We start from the raw sequence: 20,697 nt of genomic DNA, 5'->3' as shown, positions 1-20,697 counted from the left end.
GTGCCCCATTTGCAAATTGTTAAAAAGAATAAACATAAGAGCACTGTGGTGGACAGAATAATATGCTATTTTTAGTTTTTGAAAAGTTGTTGGACAAAGACAGATACCATTTGAAGTTTCCAGTAAATAGTAAGAGATGTCAGGTCTTCTGGCACATTACTGCACTGCATTCCAGTGAGACCACTCCTGGGTTTGACTGGAATATCTTCAGTTTACTTGGGAACTTCTGATCAACGCAGCAGATATGGACAAAGAACATGGAAGTGATTGGGAGAGCAACAATGCAATGAGATTTGTTAATCATTATTTCTAGTAGACTAGACTTCTGCAGATGTAAAGGTGGAAGGTGCTCTGGATTTTGAAGAATGAAAATAATTCATACTGGACGCAGAGCACACAATGGGAATTATCCACAAAGGTTTTTTTGTGTGTGCCTAAAGATGGACAAGGTGAAGGAAAATGCTCAATGTGATCAATATCTCAATTCTAATAAATGTATGGAGTTAGTCTTTGTTGGGAGCTTTTTAGGTCTGATAATATAGAGATACTGTGGAGAATGGCAAGATGAGGTGCCACATCCTTCAAGATTGGCTTAGTAAGACATTCCATTTCAGCAATTTCACACTGGAGCCATCCCTCAAAATTATTTTGTTGAAAAATGAAAACTTTAAGGTGATCAGCAGAATGTCCTAGGAAAGTGTTCTCACATTGGTTTCTGAAAGTTGCCATTCATATATTAGCTGAATAGCAGAACATGACTACCAATCTGGAACTTGAAGATACAGTATACACTTTCAGATAAAGGCACTGGGCAAAAGATTTCCAATGGGGGCTTGTGTCCCTTTCAGACATGGAATCCAACATCTATTGCAATCTCATGACCTGCACCACAACGAGGATTTAAGTTGCCATCTTCTGCATGAGGGACAGCATTCTGACTTTTCATCTGGGCTCTTACCAGGGAATGGCCCACATGAACATGTTCATAGTTCTATCATATTGTCTTCACATCTCTGTAAAAAACTGCAATCTACTCTCAGTCTTAGATCCAATTCCTGCTTTGCCTTGAAGTTCATATTTTGTTCATGCGGTTGTTTGCATCATTGATCAAGGAATTCTAGCAATGTGCTCTCAAAGTGAGGTAATGCGTATGAGCCAATTACAGAGACCATGAAGAAGAAAATAATAGAAAAGAGCCTCATGGAACTGCAAGCCTAGAAGAACTGGTGTTTAGATAAAGTGGTGCTGATAACTGCTCTTTTCCTTAGCAGTCTTTCTTCCTTGACTTGAGAAAAGTAGGCATGGGACTGGTGCCAATGTTGCAGTCATTCAGCACCAGGTCAAAACTTATTGATTTGCCCAGCGAGACTTCGGAAGAAATAACAGACCTAAAACTACCTGGAACTACTGGAATGTCTGTTTGAACCACTCAGCTGCCTGCCAGAGCTAAGCTGTGCAAAAGAGCTCTTCCTCTGGCAAATGTGAAATGGGAACTTCAAAACTGCCCCACATGGAAACCAGCTAGTCCAGCTCTGCCAACAGTGGGATGATTGAGCAGGTTAAAACCTCACTTCATAAGAGGTGGCAGAAGCACAGCCTTCTTAAATAAGCCTCTAACTGGTAACATTGCCTAAAGCAGCATGGCCAGTTGCATTCTACATCTCTCTCCCTTTAAAGGCAAGAATTCTGTTCACTCTGTGCAATGAAGGGAGAAATACAAATGTAATGAAATAAGGTAAATCAGCACTATAGTTGTGCTCTGTTCTGGCAACCACAATGCAGAAATATGTCAATATCCTGAATTGCCATATAGCATTCCTAAATAACTATTGGAAATCCTAATAGAAAGAGGCATGGAATATCAGAATATCAGTTCTTCACTCAAAGAAGCTCCAGAACTGCTGGGAAGAAGAAAAATAATAAATGCATGTCATAAGTGATAGGACCACAGGAAGTTGCCTATAACTGAATTAGACCCAAGAATCCATCTAGCTCACTGGAAGTGGTTCTCTAGGGTTCTAGTCAGGTGCTCTGTGACTGAGCTACTCTAGGCCCTCCCAAATACAGGACAATACCCTCATCTCCAAGCAGTGAAAGATGCTAGTGGTGCCAACGTGTGTCATATGTTGATATAAAAGATGGAAACATTCAGTGATGGGGCAAATGTATTTAACCAGCCATATTCACCAGCAAATGAAAATATACATTTTGAATATATTAAATACATTTTCAAGAAAAACATCTTGTTTATCATTCATTTGAACTTGATTTTCATTTAACTAAACAAATTGGTGACATCAAACATTCTCCAAAACTACACACAATATGAACATCTACTGTACTTTCCCATCTAGTCGCATGATGTCGCTCTCTGCTTAAGTAACTTGCTGCGAATAAAAGGGGAACAAAAGGCTCTTCCACTGCTTTGTCATCACCAGAGATCATTCCCGTTCCTATAATTGGAGGAATAAAAGGTATATCAGCAGGCTGGATTTAGATTCTTTCAATGTTTTTTCCAGATATATTTCATAAAAGAGGAGAGTTATATGAAATATTTCTGAGATGGTTGCTCCATGGGGTGACTCTTCCTCAGTGGGGAGAAGGCAGCTGCTGCAGCTGATCGTGCTTCACACAGCCTGGTTGATGGGGAGCGGCCAGCTCCATTATTCCGTGCCTGAGGAATCCCAGCATGGCACCTTCGTGGGCCGCATCGCCCAGGATCTGGGGCTGGAGGTGGATGAGCTTATGCCTCGGATGTTCCGGATGGAGTCTGAAGATCATGGGGACTCTTTTGAGGTAAATGTCCAGAATGGGATTTTGTTTGTTAATTCTCGGATAGACAGGGAGGTGCTGTGTAACAAGAGCCCTTTGTGCCCTGTTCACCTGGAGGTGATTGTGGACAAGCCTCTGAGGGTATTCCATGTAGAGGTGGAAATCAAGGACATAAATGACAATTCTCCTGTTTTCTTGGAAAGTAAACAGTCCCTCAGTGTTGCAGAATCAATGCTGCCTGGTACACGTTTTCCTCTGAAGGGAGCCTCAGATGCAGATGTTGGTGTTAATGCTCAACTGAAGTACAAGCTTAATTCCACAGAATATTTTGTTGTTGAAGAAAAAATAAATGACCAGCAGAGTGTATCATTGGCACTTGTTTTAAATAAACCTCTGGACAGAGAGAAAATCCCTGTGCATCGTTTAGTGCTAACAGCTACTGATGGGGGTCAACCAGAACTCACAGGCACAGTACATCTTGAGATCACTGTGATGGATGCAAATGACAATGCCCCTGTATTTAATCAATCTGTTTATAAGGTGAAATTGTTAGAAAATGTGGCAGATGGAACATTGGTTATTCATCTCAATGCAACAGACTTAGATGAAGGAAGTAACAAGGAAATCACCTACTCCTTCAGTAATAATGTTCCTTCCAATATATTTAGTATACAGTCGGATACAGGTGAGATCAGGGTAAAAGGGAAAGTGGATTTTGAAGATATTAATATGTATAATGTTGAAATTGAGGCAAAAGATAGAGGTAGCCCACCTTTGTCTGGGCACTGCACTATCCTTATTGAAATTTTAGATGTAAATGACAATGCTCCTGAGATGTCATTGAAGTCCATGCTGGTGCCATTGCCTGAAGACTCCTCGCCAGGGGCAGTGGTAGCCCTGATCAGCATCTCAGACAGGGATTCCGGATCCAATGGGCAAGTGAGCTGCTCTCTGTGGCCCACTGGGCTTCCATTCAAGCTGGTGCCCACCTTCAAAAATTACTACTCACTAGTGCTAGCTGAACTTGTGGATCGAGAGCAGGTGGCTGAGTATGGACTGGTGGTTGTGGCCCAAGATCAAGGGGCTCAATCACTATCAGCAAGTAGCAGCCTAGTGGTGCCCATTAGTGATGTGAATGACAATGCACCTGCTTTTGCTCAGCCATTCTATACGGTCTTTGTGAAGGAGAATAATCCACCTGGTGCCCATATCTTTACAATGTCTGCCTCAGATCCAGACGTGGCTGAGAATGCCCTAGTCAGCTATTGGCTTGATGAGAAGCTCTGGTCGCTGTCAAGCTACATCTCGGTTCACTCAGAAAGCGGCAAGATCTATGCACTGCAGTCCTTAGACTATGAAGAGATGAAGTTGCTGGAATTCCAAGTGAGGGCCAAGGATGCTGGGCTGCCCTCTTTGTGCAGCAATGTGACAGTGCAGGTGTTTGTGGTGGATGACAATGACAATGACCCAACAGTATCTGGACAAGGGGAGGCTGCTGTCAAGCTGGTGGTCCCTGTCATGGCTGGCCACTTAGTGAGCAAGATCCATGCCCTGGATGCTGACTCAGGCTACAATGCATGGCTACGCTATGAGTTGCACGAATTGACCAGTGGCCCCTGGCAAGTGGGACTGTACAGTGGTGAGATAAGTACCAGACGTGCCCTGAATGAGGCAGAGGGCAGCAGCAGCCATAGTTTGCTGGTGTTGGTGAAGGACCATGGGAAGCCACCGCGATCAGTTACAACTACATTGAGTGTGTCTCTGGTGCCAAACACCCAGATGTTCCCCAATGATGTCCATCTTCCCAGGATGGGAGGTAGTTCAGGACCCCTGGTGGACAATGTCAACATCTACCTAATCATTGCCATCTGCTCAGTGTCCAGCTTGTTCCTGCTTGCAGTCATCTTATATGTGGCTCAGCGATTCCACAGGCAAGCAGAGGAGACAATGGTGTATGGTCCCGGCACAGCCACGCTGGTGTGTGCAAGTGAAGTGGGCAGTTGGTCTTACTCAAATCGCCATAGCCACATTTTGGCAGGAGTGAGTGGAGAGGCTGGAGCCAAAAGTGATCTCATGGTTTTCAGCCCCAACATTCCTGTCTTTGCAGAGAATGGGGATGTAGGGATTATGACGGAGGTGGTCCCTAATTCATCTGGGCAGGTGAGTCTCTACTATTCATTTCAGTTTGTCATGTGATGTACCTGTCTTGGGAGTATGTTTCAAATACTCACTTGGATATAATAGCATGATTTCAATGTTTTAAAAGGATCTGTTTGTTCATTTTCTTGGTGGTAGAAGAGTTATATAGCTTTGGTTATAGATTAGCCACCTGGGTCAGGGAATTCCAGCACAGAACACAACTTGATGGAATAATTTCTGCTCATTATAAAACATGTTACTTGAATATATAGTCATGCAGAATATTTCGAGCTCTGACCAGGAAATCAAAGAATACACTGAGCTTTGCAGAATGCCTTGAGCTTTGATCAGGAAAAGAGATTTAAAGTTATTGGGAAGCATTGCTTCTTTGAAATAATATTGTAGTAATTATGTTTTGGCAATAGCATCTGGAACCCAGTTAGCCTACTTCATCTCAGTTGTTAATGAAATATTTTAAATGTATAAAAACTCTATATTAGATACATAAGAGCACACATTATTAAAACTCCAACTCCACTTTTTCCATTCTTAAACCTATTTTCTCATCTACATGGACTCTCTTGCCTCTGAGAAATGTGATCTTCCCTCACAAGTCAAACCTCCTGCCAAATCATGCAAGAAGGCAATAGCAACATTCTCATTAAACACATAAACTCTCCATGTTTGCAAGAGATGTACCTCACACCATCTAACACAAGATAAACACCCAGTTCTATGGAAGATACATAGGAAGTACCATAAGCAAACTTATTTGCAATAGCATGTTGTGCCAGCAGGCAGGCAAGCAAAGGGCGTCCAGGATTCTCCCAAGATGCAACACTACAGCTTGCCTGCAGACACCCACACATAGTGTTTAGGAATGGAGAAAACATTTGTCACAATACACACAAGACTCAAGGAAGCATCAGTAAGAGATGAACACTGGAGCTGTAAACTCTGTCCCTAAGAGAAATGCAGTAGAATATCTTAGGATATAAAATTAACATTGTATAAGTGAAAACAGGAGACTACATGGGTCGTCCTCTCCAGGTGATAGAGACATGTAGTGTCATAAATAGGTACAATGAAAGATGCTGGGCTCTAGGTCATAATATTCCAGATAAACCAGCTATGCCAGTATTGGGACTGAAGGCCCTACCACCACTAAACTTGATTTTAAAAATCTTACTGAGATTAGAACTGACTGACAAATTCTCAAATGATTTCTTGACTTGGTTGTGGATCTAAGATGTTTCCTGCAATGCATCAAAGTCAAACTAGTTTCAAACACAGGGTTGTGTTCACGCACAAAAGTGGTTGCCCCTCGCCATCACATGGAAGACGAAGAAGGAACTTCAGCCTATGGAGCAGGAAAGCATAAATGAGAAGGCTGAAGGACCTTTACATGGTTGCAGTAGAAAAGCAAAGCTCTTCTGTCAATGGATATGTGCGGATCTTCAAAACCAGAACAAAGCTATATGTGATAACATCAATGTCTAAACATGCTCAACCACATCACTCACAAACTGGCAGCCATAATTACGTTTTACTGTTCTTGAAGCCCAGGCCAGACACTGGCAGAGCAAACTGAATGAAAATAGCAACAAATTCATTAGCACACCATTCAAGAGTTAGTAATTCAAATTACTAGCCTTTCCCAGTAGTGATGTATGGAAGTGAGAGCTGGACGATAAAGAAGGCTGATCACCGAAGAATTGATGCTTTTGAATTATGGTGCGGGAGGAGACTCTTGAGAGTCCCACGGACTGCAAGAAGATCAAACCTATCCATTCTGAAGGAAATCAGCCCTGAGTGCTCACTAGAAGGACAGATCCTGAAGCTGAGGCTCCAACACTTTGACCACCTCATGAGAAGAGAAGCCTCCCTGGAAAAGACCCTGATGTTGGGAAAGATGGAGGGCACAAGGAGAAGGGGACAACAGAGGACAAGATGGTTGGACAGTGTTCTCGAAGCTACTGAAATGAGTTTGACCAAACTGTGGGAGGCAGTGGAAGGCAGGAGTGCCTGGCGTGCTCTGGTCCATGGGGTCATGAAGAGTGGGACACGACTAAACGACTAAACAATAACAAGCATATCATCAGGCATATCATCTGCATGGTCTAAAACAGCGAAACACAAATAGGAGGGATAGCTCCTTTCACGAGAGATCTTAGATCCATAAGTCATATTTGTATATTATACAGATTCTTGACACAGCACATACCCAAACTGGATGCCACAGAATGCACAAATAAAGTGTCTTATCATACTGTTAGTGTATCCACCTGAAGAATATAGGAAAATATTTGTGCTCAGAAGCAGTATGGCGCAAAAGTATGTAAATAAGAACAGTGAAGAAAAGGTACACCCACTGTATCCTCTTTGGTAGTTTGGGGAACCTGTGATTTTTGGCTCTCATGCTATTATCTTTTTGGAATGTAACAATGTTCCACTTGATCAATCATGGCCATAGTGCTTCTTTTTCTCACATTTCCCATTTTTCTTTCATCTCTATCCCCACTTTCTTCCCCACTATTAAAGTGAATCACCTTTCTTTAATATGAATGAAAACATACTCACCTTTGTACAACACAAACTTTTAAGAATGGAAATTCTCAAAGGCCGGAATGTGATCTTAAAAAACTGCTGCCACACAGGAGTAATTATATATCCACATACACATAAATCTTATGTCAAATCATTACAAAGATAAATATGACTATCTTCACATACATTTAAAGAAGCATAAGAAAACTAGAAGAATACAGAACACCAGAAAACAAAAAAGCCTAACCAAATATTGCAAGAATTGCATTTTTAAATCTCTTCACAGGGTGTCACTCTTTACTGTTAAATACCTCTTGCAGACTCATAGGAGAGCTCCTCCTCCTTGCTGTCATCAGAAAATAGGCAGCACCAAAAGTGAAGGAGCACAAAGGATAATAGCAAGCTGGATTAACCCCCCCCCCACTCCAATATTACACATAACGGAGGGGGATTCAAAGGAATATATTTGAGATGGTTGTTCCTTGGAGAGACTACTCAGTGAGGAAGCAGCTGCTGCAGCTAGTCCTTCTTCACACAGCCTGGGAGATGGGGAGTGGCCAGCTCCATTATTCTGTGCCGGAGGAATCCCAGCATGGCACCTTTGTGGGCCGCATTGCCCAGGACCTGGGGCTGGAGGTGAGTGAGCTGGTGCCTCGGATGTTCAGGATAGTTTCCAAAGAGCACAAGGATTATTTAGAGGTAAATGTGCAAAATGGAATCTTGTTTGTGAATTCTAGGATGGACAGGGAGGAGCTTTGTAGCAAGAACCCCGTTTGTGCCATTCACCTGGAGGTGATTGTGGATAACCCCATGAGGATCTTCCATGTGGAAGTGGAGATTGCAGACATAAACGACAATGCCCCTGTTTTCTCAGCAAGTGAGGAAAATCTCTCTATTCTAGAATCAAGACTTGCAGGATCCGTTTTCCCTCTAGAGGGAGCTTTAGATGCTGATGTTGGTACAAATGCACAGTTAACTTACCACCTCAGCCCCAGTGATTATTTCATGTTAGATTTCCGAAGGAGCAGCGAGGATAATTCCTTAGGCTTTGTAATAACAAAGCCGTTAGACAGAGAAGATATTTCTGTGCATCGCTTGCTGTTAACAGCCACGGACAGTGGCCAACCTGTGCTAACAGGAACAATTCAGCTGGTGATTACAGTGCTTGATGTGAATGATAACCCTCCTGTCTTTAACCAGTCAGTGTACAAGGTACTAATGTTAGAAAATGCTTCCATTGGGTCATTGGTGGTTAAGCTCAATGCCACTGATTTGGATGATGGCATTAATAGAGACATTACATACTCTATTCGTAGTGTAATCCCACCTAAATCAAGTACCATGTTTAGAATAGATCCAAATACTGGACAAATTTTACTGAATAATGAATTGGATTATGAGGACACTAATTCATATGAAATTCGAGCAGAAGCAACAGATAAAAGTGCTTACCCCTTGTCTGGACACTGCAAGGTTTTAATAGAAATTCTGGATGTGAATGATAATATTCCAGAGGTGTCAGTGACTTTCCTGTTGGTACCAGTTCCAGAGGATTCTCCACTGGGGACAGTCGTAGCCTCAATCAGTGTCTCAGACAGGGATTCTGGGGTCAATGGACAAGTGACCTGCTCTCTGAGGCCCACTGTCCTTCCTTTCAAGCTGGTATCTACCTATAAGAATTACTACTCACTGGTGCTGGCTGAATCCCTGGACCATGAAGAGGTGGCTGAATACAGACTGGTGGTGACAGCCCAAGACCAAGGGACTCCATCACTGTCAGCTAGCAGCAGCCTTGTGGTGCCCATCGGTGATGTGAATGACAACGCACCTGCTTTTCCTCAGCCCTCCTACACTGTCTTTGTGAAGGAGAACAACCCACCTGGTGCTCACGTCTTCACAGTGTCCGCCTTAGACCCAGACTTAGGTGAGAATGCCCTTGTCAGCTACTGGCTGGATGAGAAGCTTTGGTCATTGTCAAGCTACATCTCAGTGCACTCGGAGAGTGGAAAGGTCTATGCTTTGCAGCCCTTGGACTATGAGGAGGTGAAGATGCTGGAGTTCCAGGTGAGAGCCAAGGATGCTGGGTTCCCCCCTTTATGTGGCAACGTCACAATACAAGTTTTTGTGGTGGATGAGAATGACAATGTGCCTGCGGTATCTAGGCCAGAAGAGGTGTCCCTTGCTCTGCTGGTAGCCCCTGTCTTGGCTGGACATGTGGTGGGCAAGGTCCATGCCTTGGATGCTGACTCAGGCTATAATGCATGGCTGCGCTATGAACTGCATGAGGCAACCAGAGGCCCCTGGCGTGTGGGGCTGTACAGTGGTGAGATTAGTACAACACGTGCCCTGGATGAGATGGAGGGCAGCAGCAGCCAAAGTGTGCTAGTGCTTGTGAAGGACCACGGCAAGCCAGCACTGTCCACTACAGCCACATTGAGTGTGTCATTTGTGGCAAGCACTCAGGTAATCCATAGAGATGCTCACCTTCCTAGAATGGGAGGGAGTCCAAAGCCATCGGTGGACAATGTCAACATCTACCTGATTGTTGCTATCTGCTCAGTATCCAGCTTGTTCCTGCTTGTGATTATAGTATACATGGCTCTGCGATGTCAGTGTCAACCCAAGGAGCCTGTGATGTATGGCCCTGGCACAGCCACACTGGTTCGTGCCAGTGAGGTAGGCAGCTGGTCCTATTCAAATCGCCACAGCCACATCCTGGCAGCTGCGATTGGGGAGCCTGGTGCCAAAAATGATCTGATGGTTTTCAGTCCTGGTATTCCTTCCATTGTGGAGAATGGGAAGCAGCAGGATCTGCTCTGTGCAACGGTTAGTGCCCTTTCTGAACTATTTTATTTTGCATATTTGTGTTATAATGTTTGTGTATATAATTTTCATCTGTTTTATTTTTAAAATAAGTAATTACCAGTTGCCCCCAAGACATTTTAATGGATTTTAATGGTTTATAATATCTTTTGGGCTTCTCTTTTGGTCTAATAGCAATGATACAAACATTTATGAAAGAAGCATAAGACTTCCTTTATGAGGTTTTCATGAATCTGGTTTTTATCTTTTGCCCCCTTCAGATGGGACAGTATCAGACTCTTTTTCATGGCCTAACAAAATAGCAAAAATGAAAGAAAAAAAAATCATTTCCTGTTGTATTGTGAAAATGACTTTTGATGTTTTCTCAGTGCATGAGCATTCTACCTGGCCAATAAAATAGTGAGGGAGAATTGAGTTTTAATTCCCCTTCTTGTTTTAACCTCTCTCCCCTGCCAAACACACAAGGAAACCAGGATATCATGAATAAGGCGATCACGTCATCCTCTTGAAATAATTGATGTTGAGGATGGCTCCTTGAAAAGGTTTTTGGAAAAAGGCTTGTGAAACCGCATCTTAAGATTGAAGAGGTGTCATCTTTCTGAGTTATTATTTGTAAATTGATTATAGTGTACTCTAATGTTATGCAAATATTTTGGTGTGGATTGACAAGTAATAAATGAAAAATGGAAATAATTGTGCAACACAAATATAATATCTAACCTAGAGGGAGAGTAGTATAACTACCTCCTCTGACACAGATACCATGCTATATCCTCTGTCTTGGAAGGATGTCTTTCCATACTGTATTGTGTCCAGCTGATCATGCTTTTAGTGTACTCCATATTGAGGGATGAGTGTTCTGATGTGCTCAAAGGTATACTTTTTATTTCTACTTTCTCCAAAAGAACCCTGGTATATATGCATTTCTTAACACCACAGGGAGGAAGGCAACTTATAGTACTTGAATTGGATGCAGAATCTGCAAACAGGGAAAGGGCAAAACTACCTTTAATCTCCCTTTTGTAAGGAACTAACTGACAATATAAAGCATATGCTAAATATAATGTATAATACACCTTTGATGCTAGATACTGAAAAAGCTTTTGATCAGCTGGAGTGAACTATTCTAAAACATTTGCTCTTAAGAATGAATAGAAAGTCGTTTTAAAGTCATCGTCACACTGTGTAGTGCGATCAATAGTTCAAGTAACATCAATGGTCATTTCTCAGAGAGCTTTCCATTCAAAGAGACACTGCACAGGGGTACTACAGGGGTACTACAACCATCAAAGTTCTTGGCAGAACCATCAGACAGAATTAAAATCTTTCTGCTCACACACACTGTGGCTAATTTTGCTTATTTTTTCTTTAAGCATAGATGGAATTGGAAGAAGAGAAGTCTGGCTACAAAATAGATTAAAACAAACAATGGAGCGAATCTTAACCAAAACTGAGAATCTATTCTAAAAGATTGAATGAAATAGGATAAAAGCATGCTTCTCTTCACTTCTCATTTTGTAGAATGTCACAGTACATATTTCAGCAAGTATTATTGTAATTTTCAATTATTCTGTTGCATTTATCTCCTAATATTTAAACTCAGGGCAGAAGCTGTTTGCCAGTTATTCACTGCAAAATCAAATGCATAGGGCTTAAAATGTGGCAATACAGGTGTAGCCAATGCAAGACTATAAACCTATTTACAAGCTCTGGAGATGCATAAAAGATGCATCTATGACCTTTTGGTAGACCAGTGCAGACCATCACATCATACTACTGATTCACTTAGTGAGAGTACATTGAGAAGCTGGAAAGGAAAATTACTCCATTCCATAAAAATAATCTCTTTGTATATGGTAAAGAATTGCATACATAAAAAACTGGCATTAACTTCCAATAGACTTCACTGAGCATAAATAATGTATCTCATATAACTATCTAACAGAAAAAGCAGAAATGCCTGAAGTAATTTCAGTATCTACAAGGTAGGTACATCTTCATATCGACCTAATATATTGTATGGTGTAAATAGGGACCTTCTCTTCCCTTTTGAAAGCTTCCTAGGATCTGGGGTTGCCTTCACAAAGGGTTGCATTTATTTTTTTGTAATTCTAATAAACTACACAACAGCAAACATGACTTACCTTACTAAAGAATAAGAATAAGAACTTGAACTGGAAGAAAAGCAACTTGTAGATGCTAAGGGGGTTGGATTCCATGTTGTTTGTAGCCTTTTCTTTAAGGTGGCCTTATGCTGATTATGTAGATGGCATTATACTATATTTTCCCAAGGCATATATGAGGTTGTCAAATGGCTGGTGAGGGAGGGGGAGGGTTGTGGGCTTAATCTAGACAAGATGGAAGTACATTTGTTTAGCCTGTTTTGGATGGATCTGCACTCAAGCTGAAGTCTCAGCTTTCTGGTTATTGTCATGTAGGGAAAAATCTCTCAGTCCCCTGAGAGAAATGTGGGAGCACCATGATATATTTTCCTTTATTCTGTGCAACCGTTTTGGCACAACATAACATATGCTGCTTCCAGGCAGTTTTCCCAGCTCCCCAAGCTTGGTGTGAAAATCAGAAAAGTCAGCCACTGATTTATAAGGACTGAAGCCTTATCCACACTTAGCCTTTCTTCACTCTTGCCATGCACAAGTCCATGCTTAAAAACTCTGTGTCCAAGCATTTGTTTGTGCCCTGGAGCTTTCCTCATGAAAGCCCGCTCTTTAGCGCTCAGTAGGAGCAAATGTCAATTCAGGTTTTCTGTGGATTGCCATTTGCTGTGATTGAGCTTTAAAGAGCAGGTTTTCGCAGGGAAAGCTCTGAAGTTAAAAAAGTGGGGACACTCAGGCAAAGAGCTTTAAAGTGTGGACTGCGCCTGGAAAGAGCAGAGGAAAAGTAGATAAACCCTCAGACACAAGCCAACTAAGCAGTTATTAATCACAGAACCTGGCTGAATCAGACAAATGGTATTCAGGGTGAATAATGGAAGAGCTGTTCCCCAATTATGTTATTCTAGGAATGTGTGCTTGAATGAAATTGGTGTGGTCAATGATGTGGTTCCTTCCCACACAAATGCTTCATGGAAACAGGTCCCACACCTCTGGTGCTAAGTATGAATGAGCCCAAGATTTTCTCTCACCAAATAACGCAGAGCAGAACACTGCAGACAATTTGCAGAATATCCATCTCCACAATCTAGGGCAAATAAAACTAATGCCCTAAAATGGACCAAAGCAGCTCTGCAACAGCTATCCTGCCAGAGCAAACTACTACTACCCTACTACACATGTCAATGCCATCACTGAACATGCATCAAAATACCCAAGGCCAGCAACCCTTTTAAAGGAAAGCTGGATGGCTAATAAGTTAAAATGCTGTGTAAAATTTACTTAATTGAAAGAGTTCTGTGAAATCAGTTATAACATACATTATAACATAATGCCTAAGGTCAGATGACAAGTACACAATCTTTTCAGTATTTTAAAGTTCAATCACACGGTGTCGCTGTTTGGTAAAAAATGGTGTCAGAGGACTGGAAAAGTCAGCTCCTCCTTCCTTTGTGCAGAGATCTGCAGCAAGTAATGAACCATTATGACTGCTCAACATAGGAACAGAAATGAACATTTAAGGTAGACACACATCAATTTCTATCTATTTGTACTCCTGAAAGAAACAAGACTGTGTGGATTCATTCCTCTGTGCTCCGGATGCATTTTTAAAAATGGATGTTTGGAAACCAGGCTCCTTGGTGAGGCTGAGGCTGTTGCAGCTGGTTCTTCTTCACACAGCCTGGGAAATGGGGAGCGGCCAGCTCCATTATTCTGTGCCGGAGGAATCCCAGCATGGCAGCTTTGTGGGCCGTATTGCCCAGGATCTGGGGCTGGAGATGGATGAGCTGGTGCCTCGGATGTTCAGGATGGAGTCTGCAGATCATAGGAACTATTTTGAGGTAAATGTTCAGAATGGCATTTTGTTTGTTAACTCCCGGATAGACAGGGAGGAGCTGTGTGGCAAGAGCCCTTTGTGTGCTGTTCACCTGGAGGTGATTGTGGACAAACCTTTGAGGGTCTTCCATGTAGAGGTGGAAATCAAGGATATAAATGACAATGCCCCCACTTTCTCTGTAAATATAGTAAATCTTTTTATATCAGAATCAACAACGTATGGTTCTCGCTTCTCTCTAGAGAGTGCTTCAGATGCAGATATTGGTAAAAATGCCCTTATTGCATACAGTATCAGCTCAAATGAATACTTTGCTCTGGGCACTCAGGATAAGCAAGCTAAAAGCCTTCTACCAGAGCTTGTTTTAAAAAGGACTTTGGACAGAGAGGACATCTCTCTGCACCATTTATTGCTTACAGCAACAGACGGGGGTCAACCAGAACTCACAGGAACAATACAGCTAGTGATAACTGTGCTGGATGTTAATGATAACAGACCTGTCTTTAATCAGTCAGTTTATGAAGTGAGTTTACTGGAAAGTTCAGCTGTTGGGACTCTTGTTGCAAAGTTACAAGCAACAGATCTTGATGAGGGCATTAACAAGGAGCTTACTTATCGCTTTAAAACATCTTTACCCACAACTATTCAAACAATGTTTGAGATTGATGAGAATACAGGGGAGATCAGGCTAAAAGCAAAATTAGACTTTGAAGAAGTGAATTTATATGAAATTCAAATACAAGCCATTGACAAGGGACATGCACCGATGGAAGGGAACTGTAAACTTTTGATAGAAGTTTTGGATGTTAATGACAATAGCCCTGAGATGTCACTGAAGTCTCTATCTGTGCCACTTGCAGAGGACTCCCCACCAGGGACAGTGGTGGCTCTGATCAGCATCTCAGACAGGGACTCTGGGGCTAATGGGCAAGTGAGCTGCTCTGCGACTCCCTCCCACCTACCCTTCAAGCTATTGTCCACTTTCAAGAATTACTACTCTCTGGTGGTGGCTGAGCCCCTGGACCGGGAGCGGGAAGCAGAATACAAGCTGGTAGTGACTGCCCAGGATCAAGGGACTCCATCACTATCAACCAGCAGCACCCTGATGGTACCCATTGGCGACGTGAACGACAATGCTCCTACTTTTCCTCAGTCTTCCTACACGGTCTTTGTGAAGGAGAACAACCCACCAGGTGCTCACATCTTCACGGTATCTGCCTCGGACCCAGATGTGGCTGAGAACAGCCTGATCAGCTACTGGATCGATGAGAAGCTTTGGCCCCTGTCAAGCTACATCTCAGTTCATTCAGAGAGTGGGAAGCTCTATGCTCTTCAGCCCTTGGACTATGAGGAGGTGAAGCTGCTGGAGTTCCAAGTGAGGGCCAAGGATGCTGGGCTGCCCTCCCTGTGTGGCAATGTGACGGTGCAAGTCTTTGTGGTGGATGAGAACGACAATGTGCCAGCTGTGACTGTACCAGTAGAGGAGGCTCCCACCCTTCTGGTGGTCCCCCTGACAGCTGGGCATGTGGTGGGCAAGATCCGTGCCCTGGATGCTGACTCGGGCTACAACGCATGGCTGCGCTATGAGATGCATGAGGGGTCCAGTAGGCTTTGGCGGGTGGGACTGTACAGTGGTGAGATCAGTACAACACGTGCCCTGGAGGAGGCAGAGGGCAGCAGCAGTCATAGTTTGCTGGTTGTGGTGAAGGACCATGGGAAACCCGCTTTGTCAGCCACAGCCACGCTGAGTATTTCGTTGGTGGCCAGTCTCCAAGCCCTCCCAGCTGATGCCCGCCTTCCCAGAAGGGGAGGGAGCCCCAATCCCCTGGCGGATAACATGAACATCTACCTCATCATAGCCATCTGTGCAGTGTCCAGCTTGTTCCTGCTGGCCATCATTGCATATATGGCCCTGCGGTGCCATTGCCAGCCTAAGGAGGCCATGGTGTATGGTCCTGGAACAGCCACGCTGGTGTGTGCCAGTGAGGTGGGCAGCTGGTCCTATTCAAATCGTCACAGTCACATCTTGGGGGGCGTGACAGGAGACTCCAATGCCAAAAGCGACCTCATGGTTTTCAGCCCCAACATACCTGTTTTTGCAGAGACTGGACAGGTAGGGAATACAAAGGAGCTGGTCCCAGATTCTTCTGGACAGGTGAGTCTCTGATGTTCTTAGAATTGCTTTTATGGTAGGACAGTTTTTCTGTTAATATGTCCACAATATGCATATAATGTAAATATCAGATCAGCCTGTGGAAATTTTTAAAACATTGTTTTTATTCATTATACTTTTCTATGACGTGTACCATTATCTGATGCCTTTAAAGCATAAAGATTTTAAAATATATGAAGGTAATGCACTTGATCACATAAAATAAATTTTCCTAACTACGAAACAATTAACAGTGGTCAACTGGATCTAATTGTGCTGAAGGGTGTGCGTGAAAATAGAAATTTCCATGGTGTGGAAGAAAAGGTGATTCAAGGCTTCTGAAAGACACATGAACACCTAAATCAACTAAATTGGTTACAACAATAGACATTATCTATGCAGAAATATCAACATTAATAAATGATTACATCGAAAAAACAAAGATCTTTAGAAAAAATATTGTTATATTCACTGTTTGAGCGGCAAGAAATTTCAGGGGTCCCAGCACATACCATGTACTTGGTTTCCTCAGAATGAAGGTAAGTGGAGATGATGGCATCTGTGTGATATAATGTTCTGTACACTGGTGTCCAAACTTTTTTCAAAGAGGGCCCGATTTGTTGTTGACCTTTTTAAAGGATTGAACTTGTTGAGCTTTTTTTTAGGGTTGAAGTTGCTGAGGTTTTACCCCAAGAAGGATTTTACCCCAAGAAATAAGTTGTCACAGGGGCCGGATTAGGCCCCTGAAATGGACTTTAAACATGCCTGGTTTCCACCTACAGTATGTGTGGGCTGAAGGTAACATGGAAGACCTCACAGCATTAACACTGTAACAGATCCTGCTCATCCCTTAGGTCCCGCCCACCCCTGTCATAGTTTTGGACTGAGCACAGAGAGCAAGTCAGGACTTTGCATCTTCCCTGCAGGTGATACTGGCCAAGGCATATTTTTTTTTACACTCATAGAAGACATCAGCTCCAGCCAGGGAAGGAGGTGGGAAGCCTGCCTCACTTTAGCCCACTTCTGGAAGCACCTCTAGCTAGCAGTTTCTGTGGCAACCAAATGCTTGTATCTCATCAAAGAGATACAAAACAGACTTGGCTAGAGTCATTAACTTAACAAAGAGACTGGTTTGACCTCTGTTCCAAACAGAATCCTATCTTACAGTGGTGAAACTACAGGGTTGGAGGGGACTGAAAAATGGCATGCAGAACCCCTTCCATCTTATAACACTAAAATACAAGGAAAAGAAAAAGCAACTTGGCTTTGTATTTAACAAAAACATTCAGCACGATCCTGCCTCTTCCCCATACAAAGAGTGGTGTGCAAAGGTGTTCTGAATAGCAAAGTGTTATATTCTTTACCTGCAATAATTGGCCTTCTGTGGCCTGTAGTTCCAGCCATTCATGATGAAATCAGGTACAACTATAGAGAACTTGACATCCATCATTAATTGCTTATCACCCCCCCCCAAAAAAGTTTGATTTGGTGCATCTTTTATTTTATTTTATTTTATTTTATTTAACAGAATTTATATGCCTTTTAATCATCAAAACCTGTAAACAGGCTACATAAAAGGTTGACAGTTTAAGAGGCTGAAAAAGATAGAGTTTGGAAAGAAATAACACTTCCTCACTGTACCAATGAGCGCTGAAACAGGTTATTCCAACTAGCACAGGGGGATCAGTTCAAAAAGAAGAGTCACTAGGTTGAATTCAACTAAGCCCTACTCTGTATAGACCCATTGAAATTAATGAACCTAAGTTAGTCATGTCTTAATAATTTAATAGGTCTTCTCTGAGTAGGACTAGCATAGCATTCCTGACACATTTGGAGTCTCTGAACTAATCATGATGTAGAGAAAGCAAACAGGATCAGCAAATGAAGAATTTTAACTGAGAGTTTAGAGGAAAAGTTTGAAAGGGAATCCAGGAATACCACAGAGAGCCACAGAACATGGCCAGTGAGCATGGTGCTGTGCTGACATGCAATGTCTGTGCTTTGTTCTTTTTCCTGTCTGAGGATGTATAAAACTTGCAGCAAGTGCAAGCTGGTATTGCTGCTGGAAGAGAAAGTGCAAGGGCTGAGACATGCCCACCCAATCTTTGGCTCATCATGGAAAATGAATGATTTCTAGCTGGAACACAGGAAATACTTTCAAAAGGACAAAAAGAAGGATCAATTTCTAAGGAAGAGGAAGAAAACCAGATGCAGGAGGTGGGCACATGGAAGAATGTCACACAGGATCAAGATAATCAAGAAGCCTTGTGTCTTTTGGAGCTGTGGAATTGATTCCAGGAACTGCCCATGGAAATCATTTAACAAAGTTCCTCATTATATTCTTGTTAGGAAACTGGTAAATGTGGTTTGATGATGTTACTGGGTGAGTTTGTAGCTGGTTGAAAAACTGTATCCCAAGAGTGCTCATCAATGACTCCTTGCTAACCTGGAGACAAGTTGGGTGTCACAGGGACACCTTAGGCCCAGTGTTGCTAAATATATTTATAAATGTCTTGGACAAAGAAGTCAAGGGAATCAAGGTGATACCAAACTGGGTGGAGTAGTTAGTACTTTAGAAGACAGAGACTGGATCAGAGATGATCTTGATAGGGTGGAGACTTGGGCCGAAGCAAACAAAATTACTTTCAAAAGAAATAACTGTAAAGTTCTGCATTTAGGTAGGAATAATATAGGATGGGTGCTGTTTGATATGTGAGCAATACATGTGAAAGGATCTAAGGTAGACCACAAGTTAGGCATAAGTCATAATGTAGTTAAGAAGACTGATGCACCAAAGTATACTGTCCAGATCACAAGATGTAATGACACTCTATTCTGCTTTAGTCAGATTTCATCTAGAGTTCTCTGTCCAGTTCTGGGCATTGTAATTCAAGAAGGATATTGACTGACTAGAATGTGTTCATGGAAAGTGACAAAGACTTGGAGACTAAGTCCTATGAGGAAAGGAGTTGGGTGTGTTTAGCCTGGAGAATAGATTTATGATAGTCATTCTGAAATATTTGAAGGGCTGACACTTTTAGAGTATGGAGTAAATGTGTGTGTTTTTTGTTCTAGAAGGTAGGATATGAATGAAAGAGCCTATGTAGCAAGAAAAAATGTTTAGACCAAAAGTTAGGAAGAACTTCCTGATTGCATGAGCTGTTTAACAATGGAACACACTGTCTCAATAGGTGTTAGGCTTTCATTCATTAGAGGATTTTAAGTAGAAGCTAAATAGCCACCCATCAGGGGTACTGTAGTGGCAGGCTCCTGCATTAGCAGGAGGAGGGTAGGGACCGCTTACCAGCGGGAAGGTAAACGGCGTTCCGTGTGCTGCGCTGGCTCGCCAGATGCAGCTTGTCACGCTGGCCATGTGACCCGGAAGTGTCTGCGGACAGCGCTGGCTCCCGGCCTATAGAGTGAGATGAGCGCACAACCCTAGAGTTTGGCAAGACTGGCCCGAACGGGCAGGGGTACCTTTACCTTTTTAAACTACTGGTAGATAATCTCCAATGAACTTTCTTACTCTATCATTCTATGATACTCAAACAATGTGGGGAAAGTTCACTTTTCAGTGCCTCCACCAGGTTATTTTCCTGCATAGACCTGCCTATTGTGAACAGATTCCTTCTATTATAGAGTCATCCTTTTTTTTCTTATTCTAAAAGCAAGATTTCTATGCAGTTTTATATATATAGAAAATCTTAAGTGGTTTACATACATAATAGTAAAAAAATGTTCATTTAAAGAATAGCAATGATACAGACTTCTTCAAGCAATGGCCGAGATGATTATCCTTCTTCTCGCTTTCTTCTGTTTACCTTAACCTTGGCAAAATCTCTTTGAGTCACTATTATTGGACATGAAGTTTTTCATCTTTGAGAGAAATGGAGAACTGAAGAGACGTTGGTTCTGGAGCAGCGTCCCAACTCATACCAAATTGCTTGTTGGCTTTGTTAATGATGATGATGATGATATTAATATTACTACGCAGTCCATCTGACTGGGTTGTCCCAGCCACTCTGGGTGGCTTCCAACTGATATAGAAACATAATAAAACATTAAACATTAAAAACTTCCCTCTCTGCCGACCTCCTGTTGGAATGAGTGGACATATAAGGACTGCCCTTCTGCTCAGGTCGTGAGATTTACCATCTGCTAAGGGGGTCCAGCAGAGGAATAGCAAGGAACCCAAAGGCAAGTCAGACAAGGTCCAGAAACAGCATGAAGGCATTGTTCCAAGCAGCATTAATTGCCAGTCTTTGCAAATCACACAGCGTAGAGCAAGCAGAAAACCCACCAAACTCCTCTCTTCACTT

The 20,697-nt window shown here is 42.5% G+C and overlaps 1 protein-coding gene across 4 annotated transcripts in view; it reads left to right on the top strand.

The window, feature by feature from the left end:
• The first annotated feature begins 2,080 nt into the window (after positions 1-2,080).
• LOC309347809 (protocadherin alpha-C2-like) overlaps positions 2,081-20,697 on the top strand; it is a 191,258-nt gene continuing 172,641 nt past the window's right edge. The window contains exon 1 of one of the 4 annotated variants that reach the window (XM_081872648.1): positions 2,081-4,932. In XM_081872648.1, the coding sequence (XP_081728774.1) occupies positions 2,563-4,932 (2,370 nt within the window). In that variant the 5' untranslated portion in view covers positions 2,081-2,562. Of the gene's footprint in view, positions 4,933-7,815; positions 10,285-13,841; positions 16,382-20,697 lie in introns of those variants that run through there. The other 3 variants (XM_081872647.1, XM_081872651.1, XM_081872645.1) reach the window with 3 other exon arrangements.

Source organism: Podarcis erhardii (genome assembly GCF_964252035.2).
Source record: "Podarcis erhardii genome assembly, chromosome: 8".
Classification (NCBI taxonomy): Eukaryota; Metazoa; Chordata; class Lepidosauria; order Squamata; family Lacertidae; genus Podarcis; species Podarcis erhardii.
Note: the sequence above shows the minus strand (reverse complement) of the source record. Positions and strands in the feature narration are given on the sequence as shown.